General features: G+C 45.5%; 2 protein-coding genes and 1 long non-coding RNA gene across 21 annotated transcripts in view; 1 reads left to right on the top strand and 2 right to left on the bottom strand.

Annotated features, from left to right (window-relative positions):
- Positions 1–6,286, bottom strand: part of KMT2E (lysine methyltransferase 2E (inactive)) — a 58,756-nt gene extending 52,470 nt beyond the window's left edge. For 7 of the 10 annotated variants that reach the window (XM_028747423.2, XM_077935776.1, XM_028747421.2 and 4 more), the window contains exon 1: positions 5,912–6,285. The gene's annotated coding sequence lies outside the window, so the exon portion shown is untranslated. Of the gene's footprint in view, positions 1–5,911 lie in introns of all 10 variants that reach the window. The other 3 variants (XM_028747428.2, XM_028747429.2, XM_028747433.2) reach the window with 2 other exon arrangements.
- Positions 6,287–6,557: 271 nt separating this feature from the next.
- On the top strand, positions 6,558–21,114 carry LOC114605836 (uncharacterized). Of its 10 annotated transcripts, none has more exons than XR_013394549.1 (4): positions 6,558–7,646; positions 10,974–11,067; positions 13,121–13,826; positions 14,243–21,114. It is a non-coding gene; the product is annotated as an uncharacterized LOC114605836 (long non-coding RNA). The 10 variants fall into 10 exon arrangements; XR_013394545.1 differs by having other exon boundaries at positions 10,974–13,221; positions 13,427–13,826; XR_013394543.1 differs by adding an exon at positions 7,780–8,177 and having other exon boundaries at positions 10,974–13,826.
- A 2,961-nt stretch (positions 21,115–24,075) lies between these two features.
- Positions 24,076–27,774, bottom strand: part of LHFPL3 (LHFPL tetraspan subfamily member 3) — a 279,538-nt gene continuing 275,839 nt past the window's right edge. The window contains exon 3 of the mRNA XM_077935778.1: positions 24,076–24,153. Coding sequence (XP_077791904.1) covers positions 24,131–24,153 — 23 coding nt within the window. The 3' untranslated portion in view covers positions 24,076–24,130. The remainder of the gene's footprint in view (positions 24,154–27,774) is intronic.

Here is a 27,774-nt window from a genome sequence, read left to right as displayed (position 1 = left end):
TTCAGTGTTCCTTCCATTCACAGACAGGACTGAAATCAAAGGGATTTCCTGCTGGAAAGAGGGAAGGGGGAGAATCATCAAACTTTTAGAGCAGCTTTTCAGGGGTCAAGGAGAACTGCAGGAAGGAGGAATTAGTAAATATTGCCTCTCTTCCTCCAGTGCGAGTATTCCAATAATAGAATTCTACTCATGAGAAAGCTGAAATCATCCCACAAATATAATGCAGTTTATTACTTTCAACTATAAAGCATGCATGCAACACGCCCCCCCAATAACCAACTTCTCCTTATATTTAAATTCAATAAACAGTAGAAGAATAGGTGGTTTCTTTTCAGTGTCAAATAAGCCATATTTCAAAGATTATAGAATGTCTGGTTTCACTCAGCCATGAAGCTTACTGGACCATTTAGGCCACTCACTGCCTCTCAGTCTAACCTACCTCATGGGGTTGTTAGGATAAAATGAGGAGGGAAGAACCACGTCTGCCACCTTGAGTTTCTTGGAGGGAAAGGTGGTATATACTGTAAATTTAATAAATAAGAAAAAAACAACAACAAAGAAATCTGAAAATGTTGGAATTGTAACTGGTGAATCAAAATATACTCTTTTGTATATCACGGTCTAAATTAAATTGGAGTTCCAAATGTGCATTTGAGGCTAATCTTTGGCTTAGTGTCATGTTCACTGCATTCCTGCTAAAGCTTTCCATTATTACATTGCAATTCAAATGAAAAGGAAATGCACTGCACCATTTAAGTAAGTGACAAGAAAGCACCACTACTTCCCCCACCTTCAGTCCAAGATGCAGAGGGTGCTGCTCCTTTTAAGATAATGTTTCAGGATATGATTTGGAAACTTCACAAAAAAAATTTTAGCCACAAGCTTTGAACCTTATTAGATGTTAAGCCCTGATACAAAACATGTACACAAGATTAATTCTATTATTTTTTATATTACTTAGTTGCTTTACTCACAAAAGAGACCCAAAGTGACTTACAATAAAGTATAAATACTAAAAAGAGTGACGACAAACCAGTAAAAACCTACAATACAATGGCTTCACAGAACCAGCCCCACTAAGAGATGAGAAGCACTTGAAACTCTTCAACTTAAGGTCCAAAAGCTCACGGGAGGGGATTTGTCTGCCATCTAAAAACAGATAAAGATGGTGCCAGGCATTTTTAAAATTAAGTGAAACAAACATCTGAATATTCACCATTTTAAAGAGATAAAATACAATTGTATTTTTTACAGGTTACAAAGCACGGGGTGTGGAAAGGCTTCCATTACATCACAGACTAATGAAAATTTGAGCTACAGACTCAGGAGACGATGTCCAGCTGTGCCAGCAAAAGCAACAGAACTTCCCCTTCCTCTCCTCACCCCTGCAACCCAACCACACCCCAGTTTGTTTCAGAGAATCCTCCAATCCCCTAGAGCAGATTTGGGGGGCTCTCAGGAAGCGGCAATGGAGACAGATAGGGGGAGCCCTGTTGGCACAAGCAGGCTGACACAAATGGATGTCACTCAGTGTAGTTCAGAGAATATTTTAATTCTTAACAGTAATAATAAACCAACTTATTTTGGATCAACTGTACTACAGATTACATTGAATTTTTATTTGAGACATTGTCTTGGTCAAAGGCTTGAGACGAACAGCACGCAGTGGACTTCTTATAGTCATATGTTGGATTCAGTGCTTCTGATATGCTCATACAGAAGATTTCTTCTGTAAACTAGAAGCTCCTTCTATGAGAAGAATGGAGCCCCATATGTTTACTTAGCTGCTGTACAAGAATTTGTCCTCCTTGTAGAGAAAATATGCCAACAAATTTTAGGTTAGCTCTATTTATTCTATTTTATAGTGCTCCATAACTCAGCAATTTACAAAAAGAAGTTTTCTGAAAAGAAGTTTCAGAATTCAACCAAGGCTCATCTCACTTATGGTACCAAAGTTTATTTAACAGAAGCTCAAATCAAAGACCTTGCTGCACTTTTAAAAGAAGAATGTAATTCCTGAAAAATGTAATAACCAGACCTCTGGATCACTGATTTGCTACTTACCAAAAGCAAGAGTGGGAGAGGTGAGGTTGTGGGGAAGTCAGCAGGTGCAAACACAGCAGGGGAGCCAACATGGTGCTGCTACCTGTGCATCTGCACAGCGCTGACCTCCCAGCCACATTATCCCTCCCACTCTTCCTCCTGGTAATCAGAAGTGACTCTGCTGCCAGGAGGTCAAGTGAGCACTGCCACAACACTATGCTGTCTACCATTGGACTTATATCTGAATAAACATGCATAAGATTTCCACATATGGAAAAAATAATTTAAGCCATGTAACACTTTATTAAGTCCTATTACTGTGACTCTCAGCGTACCAAAAGGTACACTATGGTTCGCTGGATGAAATATACGAGTTGTGTTCCAGATTTGTGACCCATTGAAGCTCACTTTTTGATTCTAACAAATGAATCTGCAGTACGAAATCATTTAGGCTACAATCCTAAATTCTGCTGGGTGCAGAACTGCCTTTCTTGATGAGGTAGAGCTGCAATGCTGCTTCCCAAGAGATATGTCACTGCTGCTTGCAGGGAGGGAGAGGGGCAAAGAGATCCTGCATCAAACTCTAGTGGAAGCACAGAGTTGGCTCTGCCAGTGCACCATGGCAATCTGCTCACTGCCTTGCCCCTCCCCAGTGAGTGACAGCCAGGAAGCTAGAACTGTGGCTCCACTAAACCAGGTGAGCCTTCTGTTTAAAAATCTCAATGAACAAAATAAAACTTATAACAAGGATACGTACAGTTCAGAACCCACTAGTGGAATGCAACATTACTAGCAGTTCCACATTACAGACAACATAGAACAAAGGCCTTAAAATGGCTTCAATTCTCTTTTAATGGTGGGTTTTGAATTAACATAATATTCTGTTTTCTTGGAATCCCATTTTGGAGAAACCAAATATTGTCATCATAAGTAGTAAATAAAACCAAACCATCTGGATGGCATCCAACTAACTATTCTATAGTCAGAGTATACCCATTTAAATCAATGGATTTAAGTTCTACTCTAACTTAGTTAGATGCCACCCTTGATTTTTCAGCACACAAAATTCAATTTATAATTCAAATGAGAAGATGAACACCTAAGCAAAATTGTTTATAATCAAGGATCAACTTTTTCCAGGTTCACAAGACTGTATATACAGTATGAAAAATATTAAAATCATTAAAGTGACAATCGTTTTGACTAGATATGCCTATGCACATTTACTCAGCTGCAAGTCCCATTAAGTTCAATGGTGCTTACTCCCTGCTAAATGGATAAAGGATTGTAGTCTCATACATTAAACCATGTGTAAACCAACATGTTCTTGGCCTCACAACATACAGAAGGCATACATGAATAGCCCTGTAATGCATACCTTGTCCCCATTTACACGTCTAAGAAGCAGGTTATTAACTATGCAAGACAGTCAAGTTAATATATGTAAATTAATGTTGCCAGGGTTGAAGGGAAAATCCACTGCTAAATAATATTTTGCAGAAGGTTACACAAACACATTAAGGTTGCAACTTGACCCTCAAGTCATTCTAACTGCAAAAATATTAAAAATATAATTAAGTGAAACTTTCATATACTTTTAGATAAGCATGTTGCTCTCAACTGTATTCAACAGACCCGGAAGGGGGGTAGGGGAGGAGGGAAGATAAAGGAGAAGGCTTAACAGCACAATAGTTACTGTATTTTAAATGCATCATCACTATTCATTTGTCAGTGGCAATTAGCACCTTACAAACAATCCCTTTTCACAGTGAAATATGCATTTCACATGTAATGTATAACAAAAAAAAATCATGTAGAAAAGTCACATTTAAGACATGTAACCTTTAACACACCCACCTCTCAAAGAAGGGGAAGTTTTAAATCTGTCTGTATAATTCCTTGGGGGAGGGAGAAACACAGGAAAAATCTGTCCAACAGCAACAGATTATTAATAGATTAGAAATTATTTGGCTTGATAGTGCTATCACAATCTCAAATGAAGTGCCACGACAAAAATTATTTTCATGTTCTCATTGTAATGCTGGTTGCATGCCAGCATTAGACATTACAGCACAAATCTAGATTAAGAGGCCAAGAGGAACTTGTCCACCATTTTAAAAACAAAAGTAAAAAGATTAATATGGCATGCATATGAACTCACTTCAAACATACACACACAGACCACAGCAGCTACACCAGTCCGTCATCAATCCCCTCCCCTAGGAAGACTGGTCTCGTTGATTTGTGCCTTTCACACAAATAACCAATAAAATTAATCAGCTGGAACCCAGCATTTTAATCGTAGCAAAGACGAGATACGTTTCGTTCATGACTTAAAGACGGCAGTCTTTTTTTCATTTAAGCATATTAAGCCTATAAATGTGCTGCAGACAAATGCACTGCATGGGGTGTGGAGGACCCGAGCTGATTAGATTACCACAACATCAGCCTGAGGCCGCCATTTTTAGAATCTCTAAAGGACAAAAGAGGGAAATTACAGTTTTTACTCCACTTTTATGGAAAGTAACTTTAAAAGTATAGCGTGTGTCATCAAACCTCCTCTGTAGGTCACCTAGGTTTCCCGGCGTTGCTTTGATTTCTTTTAGATATGCTTTTAACCGGGGGGGAAAGTCTTCCACTATTAATCTCTTTAAAGGTAATCTAAATATACGGAGGAGGAAAACAGCCCTAAATTCATATGGTTTACTGTAAGAGTAGCATTTCAGAGAGTTGTCTACATCATCTGAAAACCACTAACTAGGCTTTTAATCACCGCGCATTCCTCGATGATTGAGTGCTGAGAAGGACGGGACCTTTCTAATTGGACTATATTATGTTTCTTCTACCCTATTTAGTACTACACAGTGGACCGTTTGTTTTCTCCTCCCCCATGTCTGCAGCAGCAAGGTCTATGCCACCAACTCCTTTCAAGAAAGAGGTTCCCTATATGTGTCGTTCCCGGTACGCCAGCCCTGGCCAGGAGGCACGGAGGGAAACACAAAGATGAGGGCAAGTATAACCTTATGCAACCAGTTTTTGAAAAGGGGGGGACCCCGGGGTAAATCCCCACCTGCCACCCCCACCCCACCCCCTTTTCAATCGCTCCTCAAAGTCTTCGGAACTGTTCGCCGTTCGCCTGCTACTATATACACCACACGGATCGGGGAAGCGAGAAGATGGAAGATAAAATGAGAGAGGTGTATATATATGTGTGTGTGTGTGTGTCTGTGTGGAAAGGAAGATTAGGCCCGTAATGAGCCCTATTAGTACCACAAAACACAACAAATAACAGTGGGCGGTGGGGGGCGGGTGGGTTGAACAAGGACATAGCGCCCGAATCCGTCTTACGGGAACCTCGGCTCCCAATAACATAAATATTTGCCCCCCCAAAAAACCCCGCGCCTGTTCTTTAAAGCGAGAGACAACACAAGCAAAAAAAAAGCACGCTTTCATCGCATTAAGCGATTTATTTCTAGCAGGAGGCTGGCATAGTGGGGGCCCCCACCCCCCAAACACACACACACACACACACACACACACACACACACACCACCCATCAGCTCCGCCAGTTACAATAACGCGCCATATTCGCAAGATAGAGCGACTCCCTCTCCCTTCTAAGCCAGTCCACCCCCACCGGAGCGAGCATACGGAGTAAAAAGAACAGCCACAATCCAGAATGAATATAATACACGCGTATATATATAGATATATACACACACCCCCCCAGAGGAAACGAGATGCGCCGCCACTTTTTAGCCTTTTTGAAAGGTTCCCCCCCCCCCCCCCCGCCGCCGCCTTTCCCCCTCAGGCTCCCATCACGGGGCATGACAACCACCATAAATAAGGATAATCATGGCAGACTCACCTGTAATGGTCACAGGCCAGGCAAGCAGCACCCCCTTCACCGAGCCCCTCTCTTACCCCAACCAAAACAATGCAACAGTCCCACTGCGGATGTCCCTCGCCTGGGCAGGACGGAGCCCCTCAGCCGCCTGTGGGGAGCTGGCGGTGGGGAGAGGCTGACTGGCAGCAGGGAACCCCCGAGGAAGGCGGCTGGGCTGCACCGGAGTCCCGCGGCGGCCGAGGGAGAAGCGCCTTCGCCTCAGGACCTCTGCACAAACCCCCTAACTGCCACTGCTGCTGCCGCGGCCGCCGCTGCTGCTCCTGCTCCCGTCTCCCTCCTCGCAGCCGCCTACGCTCCCTCCTATGTCACTGCCTCTCTCTCTCTCTGGGAAAATGGCGTCGCCTCACTCCCCCCCCCCCCTTCCTCCCGCTGCACGGGGTTCACCCGTCCCGCCTGGCAGGGGCAGGGTTACCAGGGCGAAGCCAAACAGCCGCCATTTTGCTTGTGGGCTGGAGTTCCGTTGGTGCCCGGCAGCGCCAGACGCCCCCCGCCCGACACCCACCCTCGCTCGCCCGCCGCCGGGTCCATGTTTGCAAGGCGTGCCTGTGTTTCCTTAATAAAGCGAGGCGACGGGAGCGCGAATGGGAGGAAAGGAGGGTCGGGGAAGCGCCGGGTGGGACGAGGGCAGGGGGAGCCGTTTGGGTTCGTATTCAGGGCGGCCAGGCAAGGCTTTCAGCTGTGACAGGCGGTGAGGGAAAGGAGGAAGTTGCCCGAAGCAAGCGACGGCCTTAAGGATTGCCTCAGGAAGGCTGACGGGTCGCAGCCCCGACCGTCTATGTATGTTTTAAGAGTTCAGGATCTACAAAACAAACTGGTTTAGTGGTGTGCAACGTGCAAAGTGTCGTCTCGGGACCACTGGCATGGCTCTGGGTTTGTGCACACATTGGACTTCAGACGTGAAAACTAGTCCTTTTCAGCAGCTGGCAGAAACGTGTCCCTTTAGCGTTTGGGCGGCCAGGTACGTTCGCCCCGGGAGGAAGCCGCGCTCGACTGCGCTTGTTTTCCAGGCCAAGGCTTCAGGGTTGCAGCTCGGCGGCCGCGGAGAGGCTCGTCTCGGGCAGCTGCGACTCCTGGCGAGCCTTTCATCGGAGGGATTCTTTTTCTCCTTTTCACCCTCGGACAGGTGCGAGCGAAGGGTCGGATCCGCTTCCTCAAAACGATTCCTGCAGCGGAGGAAATGGCCCTTCTCTGGAAATCTCGGGACACCTGTCACCGAGAGAAGAGTCCCGCCTCAGAGGGCAGCTCGTCCCCGTCATTTTGCTCGCGGCAACCAGTTATGGCGGCCTCCCCGTTAGTGCCGAGCGCCTTCCTTCCCCCCCGCCACCCGCCGGCTTCGACTCCTGCCTGCGCACGGAGCCCGCTTCCCGGCCCGCCTGCTCGGGAGCCGAGCGAGGGAGGGGAAGGCAGGCAGGCAGGCTGGGGTTTTCGCTCGACGCCCACCAGGGGCTGAGTGAGCCTCCTTCAGTGCGCAAGCTCGGGGCACCAGATAAAAGCCGGGCTGGCAGCTCCTGCCCTGCCTTGATGGAGCCGAGACCATCGAGTGGCAGGAGGAGGGAGTTAGGAACAGGCTTAGATAAGAGGAGCTCGCTCCCGGTAGGAGGAGGAAGAAGCAGCTGAGGTGGGAATGGCACTTGTCTGGCTGCCCGACTGGACCCCGCAGAAGGCGGCTGCCATGGGGCACAGGCTATGCAGAGGGGTGAGAAAGGGAGGGCGATTAAATGTCTTGTGACCATGGTGGATGTGCTTATTGTTTTTATTATTATTATTATCACCCCCCCCCTTGTCTAATCCCGATGTGTATCTATTTCTCTCTCTCTCTCCCTTTCTAGGACGCGTGGTGGGGCTGCTCGCTTGGGGGTTCCGCCTGTTGCAATACGAAATGGCGACTGCCGTCTCGGGGCGGTTGGTGATGGTCGCGCCGCGAGCTTGTTGTTCTCCTCCCTCCTCCTCCTCCCTCTGCCCTTCTTCCCTCCCCTCCCCCTCCCTGTCTTTGGCCGTTTCTCCGCAGCGAACCGCGGAGTGCGTACTGAGTTAGGAGGAGGCGGGGGGAGCGGCGGCCGCCGCGCAGCCAATCAGCTCTGCGGACGGGCCGCGGAGGCGCGCTCCGATTGGCCGGCGCTGACATCATCCTGCAGCAGGGGCAGACGCAGCTGCTGGGCAGGGCTCGGGGAGCTGTCGGGGGTGGCTGGTGCAAAGGGAGAAAACGGGCGCCATGATACCGGCCGCGGTGGGTGAGGAGAGGGGGCAGAGGCTTCTCCGGAGAGGCGCTAGGGACGGCGGGGCCGAGGGGGCGGAAGGGCAGCGGGGCGCGCCCGCCCGCCCTCCCCTCGACCGAGCCGCGGTGGCGGCGGCGGCAGCGGCGGGGCTCGGAGGAAGGTCCGCTGCTCGGCGGCGTCTCGTCGGCAGCTGTAACTGCGTCAGTCCAAGATGGCGCGAGGTGTCCCTGGAGAGGGAAGGGAGCCGCACGTCCGCCGGAGGTCATGTGACCGCGTTGCATTCTTGTGTGGGGCTTGGCGGAGGACCAAGCTGGCTGAGGAGGAGGAGGCGGCGGCGGCGTCCGTGGCTCTTCGGCCTGACAGGGATGTTGGGGGGGGGGAGTCCCTTTCCGTGCGGTCGCGGCGGTTGCCTTCCTCTTTTCACATACACGCCCCTCCCCCCGCCCGCCCGCGTGGAGCAGCTGTTCAGCGAAGCGTCTTTTCTTCCTCCCTCGAAGGGCGTCGACTGTTTTGACAGGGACCTCCCCTCCCCCCACAGCCGCCGCTTCTGCCAGGAAAAGTTCTCGCTCCCTTTTTTTCCACGCGCGGGGGGGGGGGGAGGCGGAGCGCGTGACGCCCGCGGCGGCTTAAAGGCGGGGGGAGGGACGCAGTGGCGTAGCGTGGGTTGTCAGCACCCGGGGCAAGGCAAGTAATTTGCGCCCCCTAACCTGTGGATTTGCGCCCCCTATCCCGTGGATTTGCGCCCCCTAACCCCCAGATGTTGCGGCCGGCCCCCCCTGCACCCCCCACGCTACGCCACTGGAGGGACGCGAACCGCGAGCCCGTTGCGTTCCCGGGACTGAGAATGCAGAGGAACTGTTGGGATTCCGGAGTAAAACACTAATCTCTTTTTTTTTGGCGAGGGAGGGTGGGCTCGCGTAGCTCGGCTCAGTTTGCAGTTCTGTGGTTCTGTAAAACGAGGTAGAGTTGGAAGGGGTCGCGAGGGTCCTCTAGTCCGACCCCCCTGCAGTTAGGAATCCTGCCCACGGGTGGGGATCCACTTTGCTAACCGGCTTGTGCGACCCGCATTAAGGCCTCTCTCTCCTTGCCAGCTGGTGGTGGCGCAGAGTGACTCCATCCTTCAGTGTTTTCCGGATTTCCAGACACCCACCCGCGCCTTGCAAGGGAAAATATGACACACTCCACGTCGTCCGTGTTGGGGATGCAAGGAGGAAGTTGGTCATCGATGATAGCATGGTGGTTTTAGTGTAGTGCAGCTGCCTTTCTGTGAAACTAATGAAGATCCTGGTATCCCTCCCCTTGCAGGGAGATTTCTGATCTCCATTTTAGGTTCCATGGATGACGGTGGTGAAGGAGAGGCTAAATGTAACAGGATAGACCTTCTTAGCTACACTCTTTTTGAAGAAAACACATGACTTGGTGCAACCTAAAGTGACAGGGCACATTCCTAACCCGTCAGACTGGACATATTTGACCATATCTGGATGTAGCCTGACTTTTTTTTAATGCTGCTAACTAATCATTAGCAAGGGCTGGAAATACCCTTGGAACTTGCATGCTCTTAAAAAAAGAAGAACCTACATTCTTCTAGTCCTAAATATTATTAGGTTGTGCTGCATGTACTTGTTGCTAAACTGCATTATTAATCCTAACCATCAATAGGTGGATCTTGGATTGTTTTGGTTTTACAGTGGTAACTTTTAAAATACAGGCGCCAGAACATTTGTTTTCCCCTGCCCCCAGTGTTAGGACTATTTGGGGATATTAATCTAAAATATATAAGCTATAGCTGAGGGTGAAGCCCAGTTGCTTACATAACTTTATTTTGTCGCTAAAGTTATCTGCTTTAGTTACAGCTCTGAAGGGAATTTTTCAAATAGCATACAATAATGGGGAATTCTTAAAAAGTGTCCTGTTTGTTTTTCCACGGTATCGAACAGAAAACAAGTTTTAAAACACTGTAGGAAGTAACGTTTAACATGGGTTTTTTTTGGTAGATTTTAAAATTGTAGTAGATCTATTTGAAGACTAATGTTTCAGGAAGATGCAACCTTGACAGTGTCAAACCCAGCTTCCCTTCAAGTGTTAGACAAACAGTGGCTTGCATGGCATTTCCTCCTTACAAAATTTGCTTCACACTGGGATGATTGAGGGGAGAGTGAAATAAAAGAAGAAACTGGTAAATTTGGTAATGAACTCTTCTGACACCATTCATACCAATTGTCAGAATAGTTCAGGACCAAATTTACCAGATTTTTTTGGTAAATAAAATTTACCAGATTTTATTTCACCCTCCCCCCATTTGATTACTAACCATTTTATAACCTTTTGCTTTTAACTTTGTTTGTTACAGGCCCACTGTGCCCCCCCAACATGTTTGACTTGGATTGGTCTGTTGTAGGTGGTATTATTGGCAGTTTCAACTGTTTATGAATCCCAAAGCCAGATAATTAGATAAACCTATTCTCCTTCATTGCTAGCTTGGTGACCAAAACTACTTCAGCTTGTTTGTGGACTTGGTGAACACAACAGAAATACAGTAATACCTGGCATGAAATTTGATAGTCATCATCAGCACAATCATGATCTTGAAATTTGCCCACCAGTTGAGTGAAGTTAGTAAGCCAAAATGATAGGATCTGCTCCTTTGATAGCTGTAATAAACCACATGGAAAATCCCAATATACCCAGCTTGGGGAGGAGGAGCCACTGTACTGAAAAGTGGCAGGTGTTTAACTAAAAGCACCATATTCCCATAAATACTGTGTTTTGTACCAGGTGCTAATGATGGTATTATTTATTTGTAGAGGCAGCAATTCAAGTACAGCGGAGAAGTACAGCTGAATAAGAATTGATTATTTTAAGTGTTACACGAAGAGTAGAAACCCTTGAGGAATTTCAGTAAGTCCAAAAATGATTAGTATTTCAGACAGAGAAGTCTTGAACTCTGCCAGATATCAAAGGAATACTCTTAGTTTGTGTGACAGAATCATCAGGTACAACCCAAAAACATCAGCCAAGAACAAAACCAGTTCACTCAAGATTCTGATTCTAAGATACACAACTGCTTTTGTGGAGACTGACAGACACAGCTCATCTGAACGTTCATACTGAAAAAGCCCATTTGGTGAAGTGGAACTCTTGAAGTTACATCCTGACTGAGAAGTGTCTGATGGGTGGGGGAAACATCCAGATTTGGATAAACTGCGTAATGGACTTGACTTCAGCCACAGGGTGTTACTACCACCATTGGTTTATGTGCTTCGGTCATCCTGTTTCATTGCCATTTATCTTAGCCCATAACCAAGGACACCCAGATCATCAAGGCAAGGTGTTCAATTTCCACAAGATAGGCGAGTATCTTGGTGAACCTTTAGCCATTATGCAAAAATGCCCATATTCAGAAAAAGTAATATACCAGTATATTTTGAGAGCTGGTAATTATAGGTGAAATAGCAGGGAGAAGTTGAGTTGCTTCTCTGGGCTTCCCTACAAGGTTTTTGGAGAGAAACGGCACAGTGACAAAGTGACTTCCAAAAAGATATGGCGATTTGTTCATACTCTGAGTGTGATCTGTGTCCAAGAGCAACGCAAGGCGGCCTTGGGACAAATCTCTAGTTCATGAAATTTTTAGACATCTGATTGGTTTTCTAATGCTCTGGGGAAAGAGTTACTAAATTAAGTGCAAGAGAAGTGCTTCACAATCCAGCATGCTGCAGTGCATCCAAAATAATTCATGTCACATTTGCAAGTTACTCCTAAGCATTCACCTCCACAGGCAGTACTTCAAAGGTATTGCAAGATGCTTTTCCAAATAGTTGTGTCTGTCCTTGCAAGGAAGCAATCTGATTTGGATAATCAGTTACTCAAAAAGCGGAAGCTATAGTTTGGGAAACACCTTTCTGAAGTTGGTGTTCCAACAATAAGGGCCAGCAGTGTGCCCCTGAGTGGGCACAATTCCTTCCATGCCATGAATGGCGCATAGTGTGTAATTAATGCAAATGAGTTCTTTCCATGCAGTGAACCCAGGAGAACTATTGAATTTTCTCTTGCGAAGGACATTGTGAATTTCCAAAAACAAGATGTACTGCCTATTTTGTCAAAACTGCTATAAGTTTGCTCAACTTTTCTGTGTGTGGGTGAATGTAACAGGAAATTTGGTGGTGGTGAGTAACATAGTTTGCAGTAAAAAGACGGTAAGAGAATAGTATAATTGTTACTCGGACCACAAAAATTGTTCATACTTCACCTTGTTGTTCATCGTGAACACTTGAAATAAAGCCAGTATAAATTTATTTGTTTCCAAGTAAAGGCAGTCAAGTGAAATTGGCATTTGAGCCAAACATTTAGAACGGTGGGTGGGGAACGTGTGGCTCCCCATATGTTGTTGGACTCCCAAAAACATAATCTCCAGCCAGCATGGCCAATGATGGGAGTTGTTACTTTCTGGAGGGCTACAGGTTAGCCACCATTGAGTTAGAGCTAAACCCTAGAATGTCACAGCTTATATAGAAAGTATAAAAAACAACAACCCCTAGGTATTCAAATTCTGTCTTCTGACTATTTTGAGTGAAAGAAGGTTCAAGCTGGTTTTCTCTCTTCAGATACGCCTTCCTTAAAAGATGTGGGTATATTTAGCTGAATTGAGAAACCACCTGGTGGCTTCCTCTCAGCACAGTTCACTTGGGCTGCCTGTATGTTTACCACAGCTTCAAAAAAAAGTGCATTTGATTTGGACAAGACATTTTTGTATTTGTACTGAACTGTGTTTGGAAGGAATATACTGAAAACAAATATGGCCAGGCAAGCAAATGTAGTGAAGTACTGACCTTAGAACATAGAATATGGTTTTGGAATAGAAATAGACCACATCTTCCTACTGAAAAAAATGCAGATATTGTGGCAGCAGATTGGATGTTGTGTTGGAGAATTTTCAGGAAAATCTATTCTGCAGATGTGAATATCCTGTTGGCACTGTGATCCTTATAAGATGGACAAGTTTCTTTAGGAAGGCTTCGGAGAGGCTCTTCGTGTGCCTTTACCTACAGAGGTTAGGTGGGTGACTATGAAATTGATTTCTCGGTAGCCCTGTCCTAGTTTTGGAATGCCCTCCCCAGGGTAATTTGCCATACTTGTAAGATGTTTACATACCAGTTGAAAATACTTTTGAGGATTAGTGGTCTCTGCTAACTCTTCCCTGCTGGTTGTGTTCCTGTTGTGATGTCTTGCCGTTTTTTACTGTGTATAATCTTTATTGCAGCTTCAAAAGTGGGGCATTCCATGCAGTGCAAGAAGAAGCCCTTGTCCCCTTCTTCAATCCCATCTTGGAGCAGATTAAGAGTGAAGGGTAGCTTTGCTTCTGTTTGGTGGCTACTTGGAGCATCAAGCAAATGCAGAGAAGCTTTTGCTTCACCTTCGCCCTCAAGCTCAGAGGTGATGGTGAGAAGAATATTAACTTTCCTTTGTATTTGCCAGGTGCCCTGAATGCCTGCCTGCCTCCCCCCTTTGAGGCAGGTGCAGAGACAGGATAGGGCCAAAAAAACCTTGAGGCTCCTGCCTAATTTGGGAGCTGAGGAAAGAATGAGAAAACTCTCTGCATCTCCATGACTGTGAGGAAGCCTTGGAAACATCACCTTTAATAGAGGCTGAGATTTGCTGCGGTAAGCAAGTTTGAGCCCCCCTGACAGGGAAGACCATAGAATGTAAACAAGCCCCCCCCCCCCAAAAAAAAGACATGAGAAAAAAATGCAAATTTGGGCAATGGGATTCTAAAAGCATTGGAGTCTGAGGTTTGGTTAGATGTAGGTTTTTGGTACTGGAGGATTATTTAACTTAAGCTTGTCTTAAGCTTATCTTGTGTTTAAAAGCAATTTTCATGTTGCTACTTCTATCAGTGTTATTAAGGCTAGGGGAAAATGTAAGGCCCACTTGACAACACAAGGGATGAGGAGACGACTTTGGAAGCATTTATAGGCCTCGCTGCTTGCACGTCAGGGTTTTAGGAGTTGCTAAAACAATGCCAGTAACTATAGCCTGTTAACTTTATAATCTGAGACACTGTTTTTTACGTCATTAGATGTGCACATAAGTCTGAAATTTTTGGGGAACAAATAACGGTGCATCACCTTTCCAAAGTGAGGTTGACATCCAGAACTGTGACAAACCTGGATTGCGAGGCATCCTTGGTGATGGTGGACAAGAGCATTGAACAGCTCCCAAGCTGCTTGTTTGAAAAGGAAATCACATAAGTGCACGAGGGTGTTCTCAGCATCTTGCAAAGCCTCTGAACTTCAATCACTTGTATCCCAGCTAGTGCAATCCTGAATTACTTCAAGAGAATGAAATCAAGTAAGACTGCAATTCTGTACTCTTAACTTGGGAGCAAGTGCCATTCAGCTTGATTGGGCTGGGTTGATACGTATAAGGTTGCACTGTAAGACAGCTTCTCCGATTGTAAAGTAAATTGAATGGCAATCTACCAACAAACTAACATTTCAAACCACAAACAATAAATTGTGGTTTATTCCTAACTGTTTAGTAGATTGCAGCTGGGAGCAATTGATAAAGCTGGGTCATGCTGGATGTATGTATTTGAATTATGGCCTTCAAAACATTTTGTGGCTCCAGTTCAACTTATTTTGAGAGGGGGAAAATGTAAGCAATAATGTTAGGAACCTAGCATTAGTGCTTACTGCCAGAATTCTGGTCTTAAACATGAACACAACTACTGTACTGCTATCTGTTTAAAGAATGGACCTGTCCTCTTGTTAAAAGTACCAAATACCAAATTATTTGGACTTGAGGATACCTGGCGATGGTTGTGATCCAATACAGCCACTTTTAAATATTTATAATGGTAAGGAAATGCTGTTTATCATAGACTAGTGCAGCCACTACATAATGCAAGACTGAAACCTTCAAATTGAACTTGGGAAAAAGTAGGGATATCTATGGCACCATATCATTTGCATTCACACACTTAATCTCCAAGGGCTCGCAGCAAAAGTGAAAGCGTGTGGTGTCTAAAAGACTTAAAAGCAGGCTTGGAAAACTTGCCATCCAGCAACATATTGAAGGCTACAACTCTTTCCTGAAAGAGCTCCCATGACTAAACTGGGAAGGCATCAGTTAGGGAACTTGAACTTCCTGTTTCTGGAAACCTCTTTTGGAGTAGCAATCTGAATACCCTTGTGAGGACAGGATAGGCTTTGGGGACTACCTCACTTCTAGTGAAAGCCAGTTTGGTATAATGCTTAGTGTGTCAGACTAGGAATCTGTGAGGCGACAGCATAGGTCTGGATGGTCATGAAGCTCACTGGGTGACCTTGGCCCAGTTATTGTTCTTACCTGTCTCTCGTGGTGGTTAAGATAAAATGGGGGGGGGGAGCCCCGTATGTTACCTTGAACCCTCCTTTGTGTGTCCTAGGCTTTCTGTTTCGTTGAAACAAAAAACATTTTAAAACAAAAGTTAAGGGGGAAAATACAACTTAATAGTTCATGTGGTGTAATGCGGGGGGGGGGGGGATCCAGAAGTGGTAGGAACCCATAATCTGTAAGCATTAGAAATATAGTCCAATGTAATTGTTCAACATTTTTATGCAGTGTTTGTTAGGTAAGGAAGTGTTTGCTTATGCCTCCCTTATACGAGTTGCCTAATCCGTTCCGTGAAAGCCCACAGGAATTTCTCAGCCCCTAGAGTGCTGCTCCTTGCAGCCAAAAAGGTGCTTTAGCTATTGATAGATGGCCCTACTCTAGAGATCTAGAACAGAGATGGGGAAACGCTTTAAGCCTAAAGGCTACATTCCCTTCTGGGCAACTTTCCAAGAGTCACATTCCAGTGTGGTGGGTGGAGCTAGAGGCAAATGTGCACAGAGCAGCAAATACAAATTTTACCTTTGTACGGTAGGCAGGCTAGTTTCCACACCCCTCTCTCCACACCCTTCTCTCCAGGTAAACAAAAGGCATTATCAGAGTTCAAGGACCCATTCCAGCTAGACTGGAAGAAGGCGTGAATCTGCCAGTGAGGGGTGCAGCGTGGGGAGTTTTTAGAGAGGAATCGTGTGAGGCTCCAGCTGGGGAACCAGCAAAGGGAGAAGGCTCAAGAGCTAGGGGTGCGGTGGTGGGACAATGACAATGAGTGGTCAGAGGGAGCAGACTGGGGGGAGGAGGAGGTGTTGGAACCAAAATAGGCAACAGGGTTTAGTGAGAAGGAAGAGGCTGCGGCAGAGAGCAGTTCAGATGCAGAGTATGGAGAGGAGGTTGACCAAGAGACAGTTGAGACACGCTGCTGAAGAATCCAGGGAGTGTCCCCCTTCTGCGACCAGTCCCCGTCCCCCCCCCCCCCCGTCTCCTAGAACAGTGTTCCCCAACCTTGGGCCTCCAGCTGTTTTTGGACTACAATTCCCATCATCCTTGACCACTGGTCTTGCTAGCGAGGGATGATGGGAGTTGTAGTCCAAAAACAGCTGGAGGCCCAAGGTTGGGGAACACTGTCCTAGAACACAGGGAGAAATGAAAAGAGCAGAGCAGAGATTGGTTGTGTGCAGATGCAGTTTGGGAAAAACCCTGGAGAGAAGGAGCCTTAGAGCACGTTGGGAAGGCAGGGACCTTCAGTCCTTGCAACTGCCTCATTGGAGCAAGACCTAGTGGGAAGAGTTGCTGAGATCACCAGAAGCAGCTTAGTCATGCTGGCCACATGACCTGGAAGCTGTGTGCAGACAAATGCCGGCTCCCTCGGCCTATAGAGCGAGATGAGCGCCACAACCCCAGAGTCGTCCGTGCCTGGACCTAACAGTCAGGGGTACCTTTACCTTTATATTTATGGTGGAGATAAGGTGGAATGGAACAAAATTGGAGTTCTACTCCCAAGAACAATGGGCTTTCAAGGATAGATAGTGGAGAAAAGTTGAACTCACTCCTTAACAATGTTTAATTTCAGAATCTAAAATTACCTAACTGCACCACTGTATGTTAGAGATTGCATGGGGGGGGGGGGGAATCAGTAGCTGGCCTGCTTATGTGAACCACTGTAAATAAACAGTGTACTTATGTTCTGCACCACCTTAATCAGTGTGCAAAAATGCAAGATTTCAACAGATTCATTTTGCTACATCAACCTAAGTTTGAATTGCCTGCAGTTGCAGGGTGTGTATGGTGAATAGGCCCTGCCATTACAAAGTGTGAAGAAAACATGAGCCTCTCCCATATCATCCACTAGTTCCAACTTGTAGAAATGCCCCCAAGTGGAGAACACTAAATGACTTGCTTGTTTTGTCCCTACTTGTGTTTTCCTTCTGGACATTCTTGTGACAAACGTTTACACCTGGTTGGAAGAGTTCTCTTCCCTGTGAGCTTGGCACTGCCTTCTGGAATACCTGTACGATTCCATCTCCCTTGCTACTTTCAAAGCCTATCTTTTCCACAAAGCCTTTGATTCAACAGCCCAGTTCCCCTGCCCTATTGCAGTCAAGCCTAAGCACATGGAACTAACAATTGCTCTTGCCCTGCCTCTACGTCCTTCCTCTCCTCTGCCTCCTCCCCAAAAAAAAGATTAAATTTGAGATTGCAAGGGCCTTGGGCAGGAACATTTCCCCCTTTATGTGTTAAAGCACCATGAATACTGATGGAACAATATCTTGGTGTACAGGCAACCCCCAATTTGTGTGGAGGTTGCATTCCTGCCCCTCTCCAAGGGCAGGTGAGAGGGGAATGACTTTCTCCCCTTGTCCATCCTCCCTTCATGCTGCTCCCACCACCATGGCGGCTGCTCTAGGAAGCATGTGTATGGTTGTCCTAGAATATATTTGGTAATATTTTTGTAACTAGCTATATTTATGTCTTTGCTTTATTTCCATCCATAATTGGCATTTGGGAGCATGGACATGTATCCTATTTAAATGTGTGTGTGTTTTTACTTCTCCCTTCTGTGAAGGTGGTGGTACTACCAGGAGGACTAAGAAGACATGAGTTGTTTAGGGCTTTACACAAAAAGACGAGCACCTTGAATTGGGTCTGGGAACAAACAGGAAGCCCCTGTATCTGCTTTAGAACTGGAGTTTCATTACAGAAATGGGGGGCCGTGGTGGTGTGATTGAGACTCCTTTGTTGGCTTTGCTGAAACTGATACTGGGTTCATAGAGATGGAAATCTTGTTTGGCATAGAGGAATGTTAGCAGCAGGGGTTGAGGAGGGAATTTCCTTTTGAGAGATGTTCTCCCCCTCCCGCCATCAGGAAACAATTAGGTGGCAGCCTAGTTTCAAGATTGCTGTGCTTCCTGTTACATCTTTGGAGCCTTTTCAGTACATAGGCTGAGTGACGGGCAGCCTCCTGTCACAGCTTCTTACCCTTCTCTTGCTGTGCCACTCACACAACTTCACTGGAAGGGAAACCGTGATGAGGAAAATTTGCCAATGTAGTGTTTGCAGCCGTACAAAAGCATCTGCCCCCCCCCTTTTTCTAAAGGGCTGCAATTTCCCCCTCACCCTAATGGCTGGAGGTAGAAGAAACATAAGAGGTGCACATTGCCTTTTCACCTCAATCAGTGTGGTTGCAAAGCTACACTTGTTTAATTTCGCCCTGTCCCATTGAAAGCGCAGAAGGACATCTCCCTCTTTCATCTTCTCTATTACAGCTGTCTTAGCAGACTTGAAAGTAGAACAATGTGGATTTCATTTCTGGTAAAAGGAGGATTTCTTCAGCCCTTAAGCTACATTCTAGATGCCCGTGTATTAACCAAAGTAGCCTCAGGTTTTGTTGCTCTTTTCAGTGGCAGCTTTTAGATTTGAATACCAGGTTCAAATCTCTCTTCTTCAAGCCCAACTGGTGACCTTGGGCAAATGGCTGTCAAAACTGTACACACAGCAGTTTAAATTGGTTTCATTGCATCCCGTGTGTGCATGTTTTTTTGCATCGTCAACAAAATGCCCTCATCCAACTGGCAGCCTTCACCCCTCCCCCAATTTAATGTGGATTTTCCTGCTCTGAAAAGTATGGTAGGGAGGGCATACAGTTGTATATGGCTCAACTGTGGGCATACTGAAGTGAATTGTGTGGGGTGGGTTCTTGTGTTTTGCTGGGTGCCATCTAACACTATATTGGCTGCTACTTTGGTGAGGTGCCCCTTCGTGAGTGGGTGGGGGGCAGGCGTGACACTTATTATTAAACTATATTGTGTAAGTCTGATATACCAGAAAACCCATATCTCAAAAAATAAAAAATAAAAATAAAAAAATGGCTATACATGCAGGTAAGATGGCTGCCTTCATGCCTACATTGGTACATATGTGGTGCATACAAAGATGAAACTTGGGCAAGCTCTACTCGGAAGAGTTGTGCAAGGTCCTGTCCATTAATCCACTGTCCCCTTTCTCCTGCTGGAGTAAGCTGTATTCTTTTATATGCAGCAGAAGGAGAGGAACACGTGATTTGTTCCGAAAGGCAGGCTTCAAGTTCTTCAGATATTAGAAGGCTTGAAGAAGCTGTTGTCCTGCTAAAAGAACAAGGCAAATTAACGAATGCAGGCCCAAAGGTCTTTACGTGGTTGACGGCTCTAAAATGCACCTAGCCATTCTACAGAAAGTACAAGTTTAAAAGCAAGTGAGAGAAGCAATAACACAATAAGATACAGAAACGAAGAAAGAAAGAAAAGACCACGGGGAGGTAGAAGTTGATTTTTCTGTTGCTAAGATATTTTTTTCCTGTGCAGCTAAGCAGGCAAATACTGTAAACAAAAGCTGAGACTTTTAGCAAGAGCAAACCACTACTTGTGCTACCGCTGTAGTTGCTGCTGGACAAGGCTGTAGTAATCTCAATTTCCTTATCTTTTGCTTAAATTTAATTACCACAATGAGGTGGGAGTTTTTCTCAACTATGTCTAGACTTCAAAACACTGGTGTTGGGGAGTTGATAAGAGTTTTGGCCTTGGACCAGGGAGGAAGGATTTCAATCCCTGTCCAGCTTTCCAGCTTTCAACTCGCTGGGTGAGCTCAAGGCAGACTTTTAACTCTTTCTCACCCTCACATACTTCTCAGAGCTCTTGAAGGCAGCAAAGGGAGTTCTCTGAACTTGTCAGAGAAACTTTCCATTTTAAATTCCATCTCTTACAGACCCCCCCCCCCCCATCTTTCTTTATTGCTGGCTTGCATAGCCGAAGAACACCGAGACTGAACATAAAGTGAAACTGGCTTCTCCCAACTTATGCCTCTCTGTCTTCCACTTCTGGAGGCTGTGGGACAAAGCAGTCCTGCTTGCTCTGGCATGGTGGCAAATAGGACAGAGAGCGGAATTTACACCTGTTAGTCTTGCCAAGCCTTGGTTCATATCTGAACTTAACTCCAACATCAAGCAATGACCTGCATCTGTGAAAGTTCCAGACAGAGCTTTACTCACCTAAAGATCAACATACTTAGCCTGCTGCAAGTCATCAAGGGATATATATGCATGGGTGAATAACCCCTTAATAGTGCAAATAAGAATTTTTATTCTTTACAGACTTTTGAACTGTTCATCAATAAATGAGAAAGGGCAAGCACTCCCATTTTATGCAGTAAGGTCTGGCTAACACCCCGGGTATCCTGCATTTGCCCTCTAGAACACGGCAGCGGTTTCCTAGCAGACAAGTTAATGTGAAGAGTTTTGTAAACAGGAAGTTAGAAAAACCACAAAACTTGCCTTCTTACGGGGTGATAAATGGTAAGTCAAACTGAAGTTTTGTTTTCCAGCTTTGTTTTCCTGTATTTTCACAAATAAATGGTTCTGGCGATAGGCTACCAAAGAGCTGAGAGCTGATGATATTCCTCCTAGACAGTAATGAAAATCCAGGAACCCTGTCCTCTAGAGCTGCTACGCCTTCAAGTATTGCCTGCCAGTATATAATAACAGACTTAGAACTGGAATGAAAGATGTTAGAAATACACTCTCCTTCCTGCAATAAAACTGAATAAATGCTGTCTATGTGTCTGGCTATTTACTAAGGACTTTGAAACAGCTCACACGAGCTCCCAAGACATCCTGTTCACAGCAGCGGCTGACAGGAATGCCTATTGTTCGGCTTTGCTTTTGTGCCTCTAATCTGATTTTTCAAGGGCTATGTGGAAACTGCAGCTGGAAAGGCATTTCAGAACTTCCTTGGCACATCCCTATGCAAACAGATGGGGCCCTCTACTGGTTAAGGGCACCGTCTTGTTAAAAAAGTAAACACAAAGCACAAACTCAACTGGACAGGAACAGCAGTTTGCTCATCTTTTAATATAGCCTCACAGCTATTCAACACATTGTGGCATTGCTCAGTGTAGCAGCACTGGCATAAAATAAACCAAGTGGATCACACGAAGTGGCCGAGTTGACATTTGCAAAAGGTTACCCACTGTTTCTTTAGCTCCTGAGCTTTGAGAAAGGGTTTTGCCACTGCTTCCCTACTGTACCTGTCTTCATTTGCTCTTCTCCCTTGCTGGAAGGTATAAAGAGGAAGAAATAAGTGATAACGTACCTGTGACCCAAATATTGTTGCACTCCCACCACCCCCAGACTACATGGCTAATGTTCACAGATGAGTGGAACTGAAGTCCTTGTTCCCCAACACTGCATTTCAGAGTCTCAGGTTTCTTTTAAAAACAAGAGTGGGGAATGAGAAAGCTCTGTATAGAGAGTTTTATGCCTTTTTTTGCCTCTAATAAGCAAACGGAGAAGCCCAGCCCCAGGAAATGCAAAACAATATTAATAGGCCTCTTGCTGCTCAGGAAGTGGATTCTTACATAACAAACTACGAACTTGCAGTTTAAGCCACTACAACGATTGTTTTAAGAAATCACTCTGGGTTGAACCATTTCCCCTCTGGGGGAAAAAAGTGCCCAATCTATTCTTGTATTTCTTCCTCACATGCACAAAATGACCAAGGGAAAAAAGTAGAAACTGAAAATACAATTAATTTTTTTAAAAAATCATTTTATAACCATTGTCTCATAACCGGTTTTGCTTAATTAGAAATAGGTGTTGGCCCGTGCATAAAAAAAATGTTTTATGGAGTGCAGCAAGTTCTAACTTCTTAGGATCAAGCCCAGCAATTGCAAAAAGAATGCAGCCACCAAACCCCTTTCTACAGTGTTTCTCTGATTCTTACACTTTCACGCTAGGTCTTCTGAAGATTGACACATGCAGAGTGCCAATTCATTATCACCCCCACAGCTTGTCCCTTTTCTGCATGTGAACCTGCCCCAGAGCCTGAGGTCGTTACTGGAGGCTCCCCTGCATATCAGTTCCAAGGGGGGTGGGCTTTTTCTTCAGTAGCTTCTCCATCTCTCAAACACTTTCCCCAGGGAGATCTATCTGGTGCCAACTTTTTCATTTCGGTGTCGGGCAAGGATGTTTTGGCTTCCTAAGTAATTGGGGCAGTGCCTAATGAATACACAAGTTTTTTCATGCACTTGAGAGTTGGGGTGCTAGGGCAGGGGTAGTAACTGGCGGGGGGACACTGTTCTGCTGGAGTAGTATGTCCACCTTTGGTCACCACTGCACTTGGCTCTCACCTGTGGCTCTTAGAAACAGCCCCACCGCAGGAATGACTGACCGGCTGGCTAAACCAGGTGAGGGTAGCCAATGTTATCTAAAACCTTTGGTGGCTTAGGGACTTCCTTTTCATGTGAAGACAAGCTCTGGCAGGTTGGACAAGACCAATAGTGAGTCCAGTGGTTAAGAAAGTGCTTTCTGCGTGTGCTGTAGAGGGAAGTGGGGGGCAGATGGGGCTCATCCCCTGGGAAGGCAGCCCATCTAGAAGGAAAACTGGTCCAAACCTTCCCCTGCCTTGTGGAATAGCACAGCTCTCCTAGGTAAAGGGACCCCTGACCATTAGGTACAGTTGTGACCTCTGGGGTTGCGGCACTCCTCTCGCTTTACTGGCCAAGGGAGCCAGCGTACAGCTTCCGGGTCATGTGGCCAGCATGACTAAGCCGCTTCTGGCGAACCAGAGCAGCGCACAGAAATGCTGTTTACCTTCCCGCCGGAGTGGTACCTATTTATCTACTTGCACTTTGACATGCTTTCGAACTGCTAGGTTGGCAGAGGCAGGGAGCAACGGGAGCTCGCCCCATTGTGGGGATTCGAACCACCAACCTTCTGATCGTGTCCCTACAGCTCTCCTAACCACCCATTGAAAGGTAAAGGATCCCTGACAGTTAAGTCCAGTTGTGAACAACTCGGGTTGCAGCGCTCATCTCACTTTACTGGCCAGGGGAGCCAACGTTTGTCCACAGACAGTTTTCCCGGGTCATGTGGCCAGCATGACTAAGCCGCTTCTGGCGAAACCAGAGCAGTGCACGGAAACGCCGTCTGGGACCTTCCGATTGGTAAGCCCTAGGCTCAGTGGTTTAGACCACAGCGCCACCTGCGCCCCTACCCATTAAACACCTGCAAACAGGTGATCTGTCGGACTCTGTTTTCCCAATTGCAGGTTCTCCCATCTTCAAGTGTAGCGATTTATAACTATCCCATAAGAATGAATGGGACATGTTTGCCTAGGTAGGAGAATCTACAAAACTCAGGTTCTATGTTCTTCTAAAAGGGATACATTTTGGGACACCACTAATTAGGTGGGGGATAAACCTGGTCCTTGTCATTGCTGACACCAGCCAGTAAGAACCTATCCTGTCCCTATCTGCATAGTGGGGAAAGTCATTTACCAACATTAGCCTCAAAACCATTTAAGGGAGATTTACAACATTTTCTCTGTTCCATAATGCGGGAACTGAGCCTAAAATGTATCTTGCTAATGGTAATAATGGACGAGCAGGAATTTGAACTCTTCTGGGTCCAGGTGCAACACCCCAGACCATACCAATGCTGTTCTTAAAACACAGTGGTGAGTGGAGAGATCTATGTAAACAAAATACAGTATTGAGAAAATAAACGTACCTGAAATAGGGATGTTGAGATTCTAGGGAGATGTCTGGTGCCCCCTAGTGTTCCTTTTTGTTAGAACACACACAATCTTTCCCCTTTTAGAAAAACAAAAGTTTCGTCACATTCAGTGTGCAAAAGATATGTATATTACATTTCATCTCGTTATTGTGCATAGTTTTATTTAGTCTTGGTGCACTGCCACTATGACCGCCCATCAATTAAGTTTTTAATGGATGGATGCTCTGCTTTTTAATCTATTCAGTTAAATGTGCACATTATCACAATCTCAGTATAGGTGCTATCTGGAGATATTGGAATAAGTGTGAGGTAACTAATGGTCATTCGGGAGACATTATTAATATTATTAAGACTGGCAGGAGTCTCAGGCACACAAAACAAAATAAGTGAACAACACTAATGTCAAATGTGGAAGCTAAATTCATATGGAATTTATGGAATCTTGCATACGGTTTCCAACCTTTCTTGCCATATCTTTAAAATGCAAGATGAACAAGTATAGAATAGCAGTGTGGGGCAGGATTATCTTTCAGAGAGCAGTGTGTGGGGAAATGGTTAAAAAGCCTTCCCTGTGCCATGGTCCAAGTTCTGATTTTATTCCCCATTGCCATGACTGAGATTTAAATAATAAAAACCATGCATGCTAAATACTTGTATATTTAAATCAGGTCCAAACCATTGGCCGGATATTTATTCCCTCCCCCACCACCAGAAAATGCAGGACAAAACTGAAAGTCAAAACAAAAATGAGAAATAAAAGAGCAGCTGCAGCCTTGTGCAAACTGTTTTATTATTTTGCCACAAATATAACATGCAACTCCCTCAGTTAACCTTTCCATTCTTCCATAAATGTATTTATGCCTCCATTCCTCCTTTTTTTTTAATCAACACACTAACTTCATATTCACATAAATGGGGAGAGCCAGACTCTTAACTATCATATCAGACCCTTGGAACCGCTTGTGATTTTCTGTGGATCAAAGAGCTTGCCTGTTCTCCCCCCTCCTCTTCTCAGCCACTTCCTTATTTGTAGATTTATAAATCATTCACCAGCTGTCCTGAAATGGGTCCAGGTTTCCTTATTTTTAAACTCTGCTCCCCCCTCCAGTAGCAGTACTAATTAACCAATCAAGCCTCCACACTAGGAAGAAACTTAAATTTCCACTGCAGGAGGAGAGCCACATAGGGATAACTCTGTGCAGGGACTTTTTGCTGCCTGAGAGGAGACAGGTTGGCCATACTCCATATTCTGTGCAAAGAAACTGGCAAGATGGGCAACTGAGTTTTATTTCAACACAGGTGACACACTCCTGGCGGTAGCAGACTAGCCAGCAGGGAATGCAGCAATCTTTGATAATATTTGATAACATATGTATAAGAATGTTCCATTCAACAGAATCCTCTCCCAGCTGATAATATAAGTGCCTATCTATTAAAAGTTCTAATCAGCTTCATGTGACCAGTTCTTTCTGCTATCCTAATAGTCTAACTTTATGCCCTCTCCTCTCCTTATGTCCTTTAGGCTAAGCCTGTGGTTAGGACTAGGGCTATATGAGAAGCTGGAGCAGCAGGTCCTGATGTACTGGACCCACAGCCAGAAAGGCCCCCAGACTCTGAGTTTTCATTACAGAGATAGAGTTTGTGTGTCCTAAAAAGTTACGAAGCAAAATGTTTAGGTACCTTATCAATTTCTTTGAGATGAGTCAGCCTGGCTGCTTCCACCTTGCAATGTTTTCAGCCAACAAGTGACCTCAGAAGTCTGATGGATAAGTGAGTTGTTTGGACCCTAGGCAATAGGAATTCTGGTGGTCCTAAAGAGCTGCTTTTTACCCCTCCCCTTTAGTGTACTTTTCCTGGTCCTGAATGGAGTAACTATACCACTGAAGGACCAGCTGTGCACCTGGGGGGTCATACTGGAGTCACAGCTGTCCAGGGAGACACAGGTTCTGTGTCCAGGGCCATCTGATATGCCAGCTGAGACCCCACCCACCTGTGCACTGTCTTGCCAGAGTGGTACATGCGCTGGTTATCTCCCTCTTGGACTACTGCAATGCATATTGATTTTGAATTGTGTTTTTGTTGCCTCTTCTATTTCTGTTATGTTTTATCTATGGAATTCAAAGAGTACCAGCAGAAGGGCCATAAAACGGTCTGCTAAGACCCTCAACAATGTTCAAGTGATTCACGGGGGACCATGGCTCTGGCCTGATCTTCAACGGATAGGTCTGGTTGCATATCTTGGTCTAGCTTAAGGAAAACCACCAGCATTTGGATTTTGTCTTTACTATCGTTAAAACTTTTGGGCTTATTCTTTTTAAAAAAGAAAATAAAAGAGAAAGGAGGAAGACACCTAAAGGAAACAATCAGAAGCAGGCCTCCTCTGTTGCAGGTTGTGATGAAAGAGGAGACCTGCATCGGAAAAGGCTGGACTACTTCCAAACATAGTACTGAAGTCCCAGAATAGGTTATTAACACAGCCTTTTCCCCTAGTAAGTAAAGGTGTAGCATTTCCATTGTAAATAAGATAACCGCTTGTTTGCACAGTTAACAACAGGGCAGAAGGCAAACAGAGCCCTTTTTTCATATAGCTCTGACTGCCAAACAGCTAGCTTGGGGTAACTGTGTTGGGTTGAAGGCATATAGCCAGCCTTTAGCATTATTCACTAACATTATGCCTGGGTAGGGACCTCTCTCCTTAACCTTTGCAGGGGATACTGACATAGGGCCGGGGGCCAAGGTTTGTCCAGAGGCGGATTTAGGGGAGCACAAGGGATGCCACAACTATTATTTAGAATGGAACTAGGACTGCCATACATCTGGATTTTTCTGGACATTATGGATTTCAAAGGTGGAATTGACGTCCGGAGGGAATTTCCGAAAGGCGGTGCTTTGTCTTGGATCTTAGGCAAGTCAATCAAAAAATCAACAATTTTGGTGGTTTCCTAAAAAAACAAAACAAAAACAAAACAAAACTCATTCAGGGTGTCCTGGTTTTTACTTTTTGAAATATGGCAACCCTAAGAGGCACCACTGAAATCTGAGAGCCCAAGTTCCAGCACTGAGAAATCCCATTGGCACTGGGACTGTGGATAAATTATGGAAATTGATTAGGATGGTTCAGCAGGGGAAAAATTACTGGGGACACAAGAGCTGGACTGGTGGGTGAAGAGAGAACAAATTGCAGGTGGAAAACGTGAAATCTGATGCAATATGATTTCTCTGTCTTCATCACAGCACATGTTTGTACCTACTGTGGCACAAAAGTCAAAACCGAAGCAGCACAGGAAGTCCCCTTCTATCACGGCCATTAGCTCATCTGACTAGCAGTGGCTCTCTGAAGCCTCAGCCTTTCCCAGCCCAACTCAGAGATGCCAGGAACTGAATCTGGGACCTTTTGCATGCAAAGTGGGTGCTCCGGTACAGAGCCACAAGCCTTCCACAAAAACAGCTTGCGACTCTTCCTGTAGGCTATTCTTTCAACAGCAGCATCTGCCACTTCCAATTGCAAGATGTTGTCATTAACCATATGTGTGGTCTCTGGCTGTTTGTTCTTTCAATTTGTTTACTCCCATAGAAGGCTTCTTTTGGTTGGAAACCTCAGCCTCGCTCCAGAAACCCCTAGCAAATGCCAAATTCCGTCCTTGCTGCAGGCGAAAGATCGCCAGTGCGCATGGAATTGTGAACGGGAGGCTGCCAAA

Source organism: Podarcis muralis, chromosome 10 (genome assembly GCF_964188315.1).
Source record: "Podarcis muralis chromosome 10, rPodMur119.hap1.1, whole genome shotgun sequence".
In the NCBI taxonomy this organism is placed as follows: domain Eukaryota; kingdom Metazoa; phylum Chordata; class Lepidosauria; order Squamata; family Lacertidae; genus Podarcis; species Podarcis muralis.
Note: the sequence above shows the minus strand (reverse complement) of the source record. Positions and strands in the feature narration are given on the sequence as shown.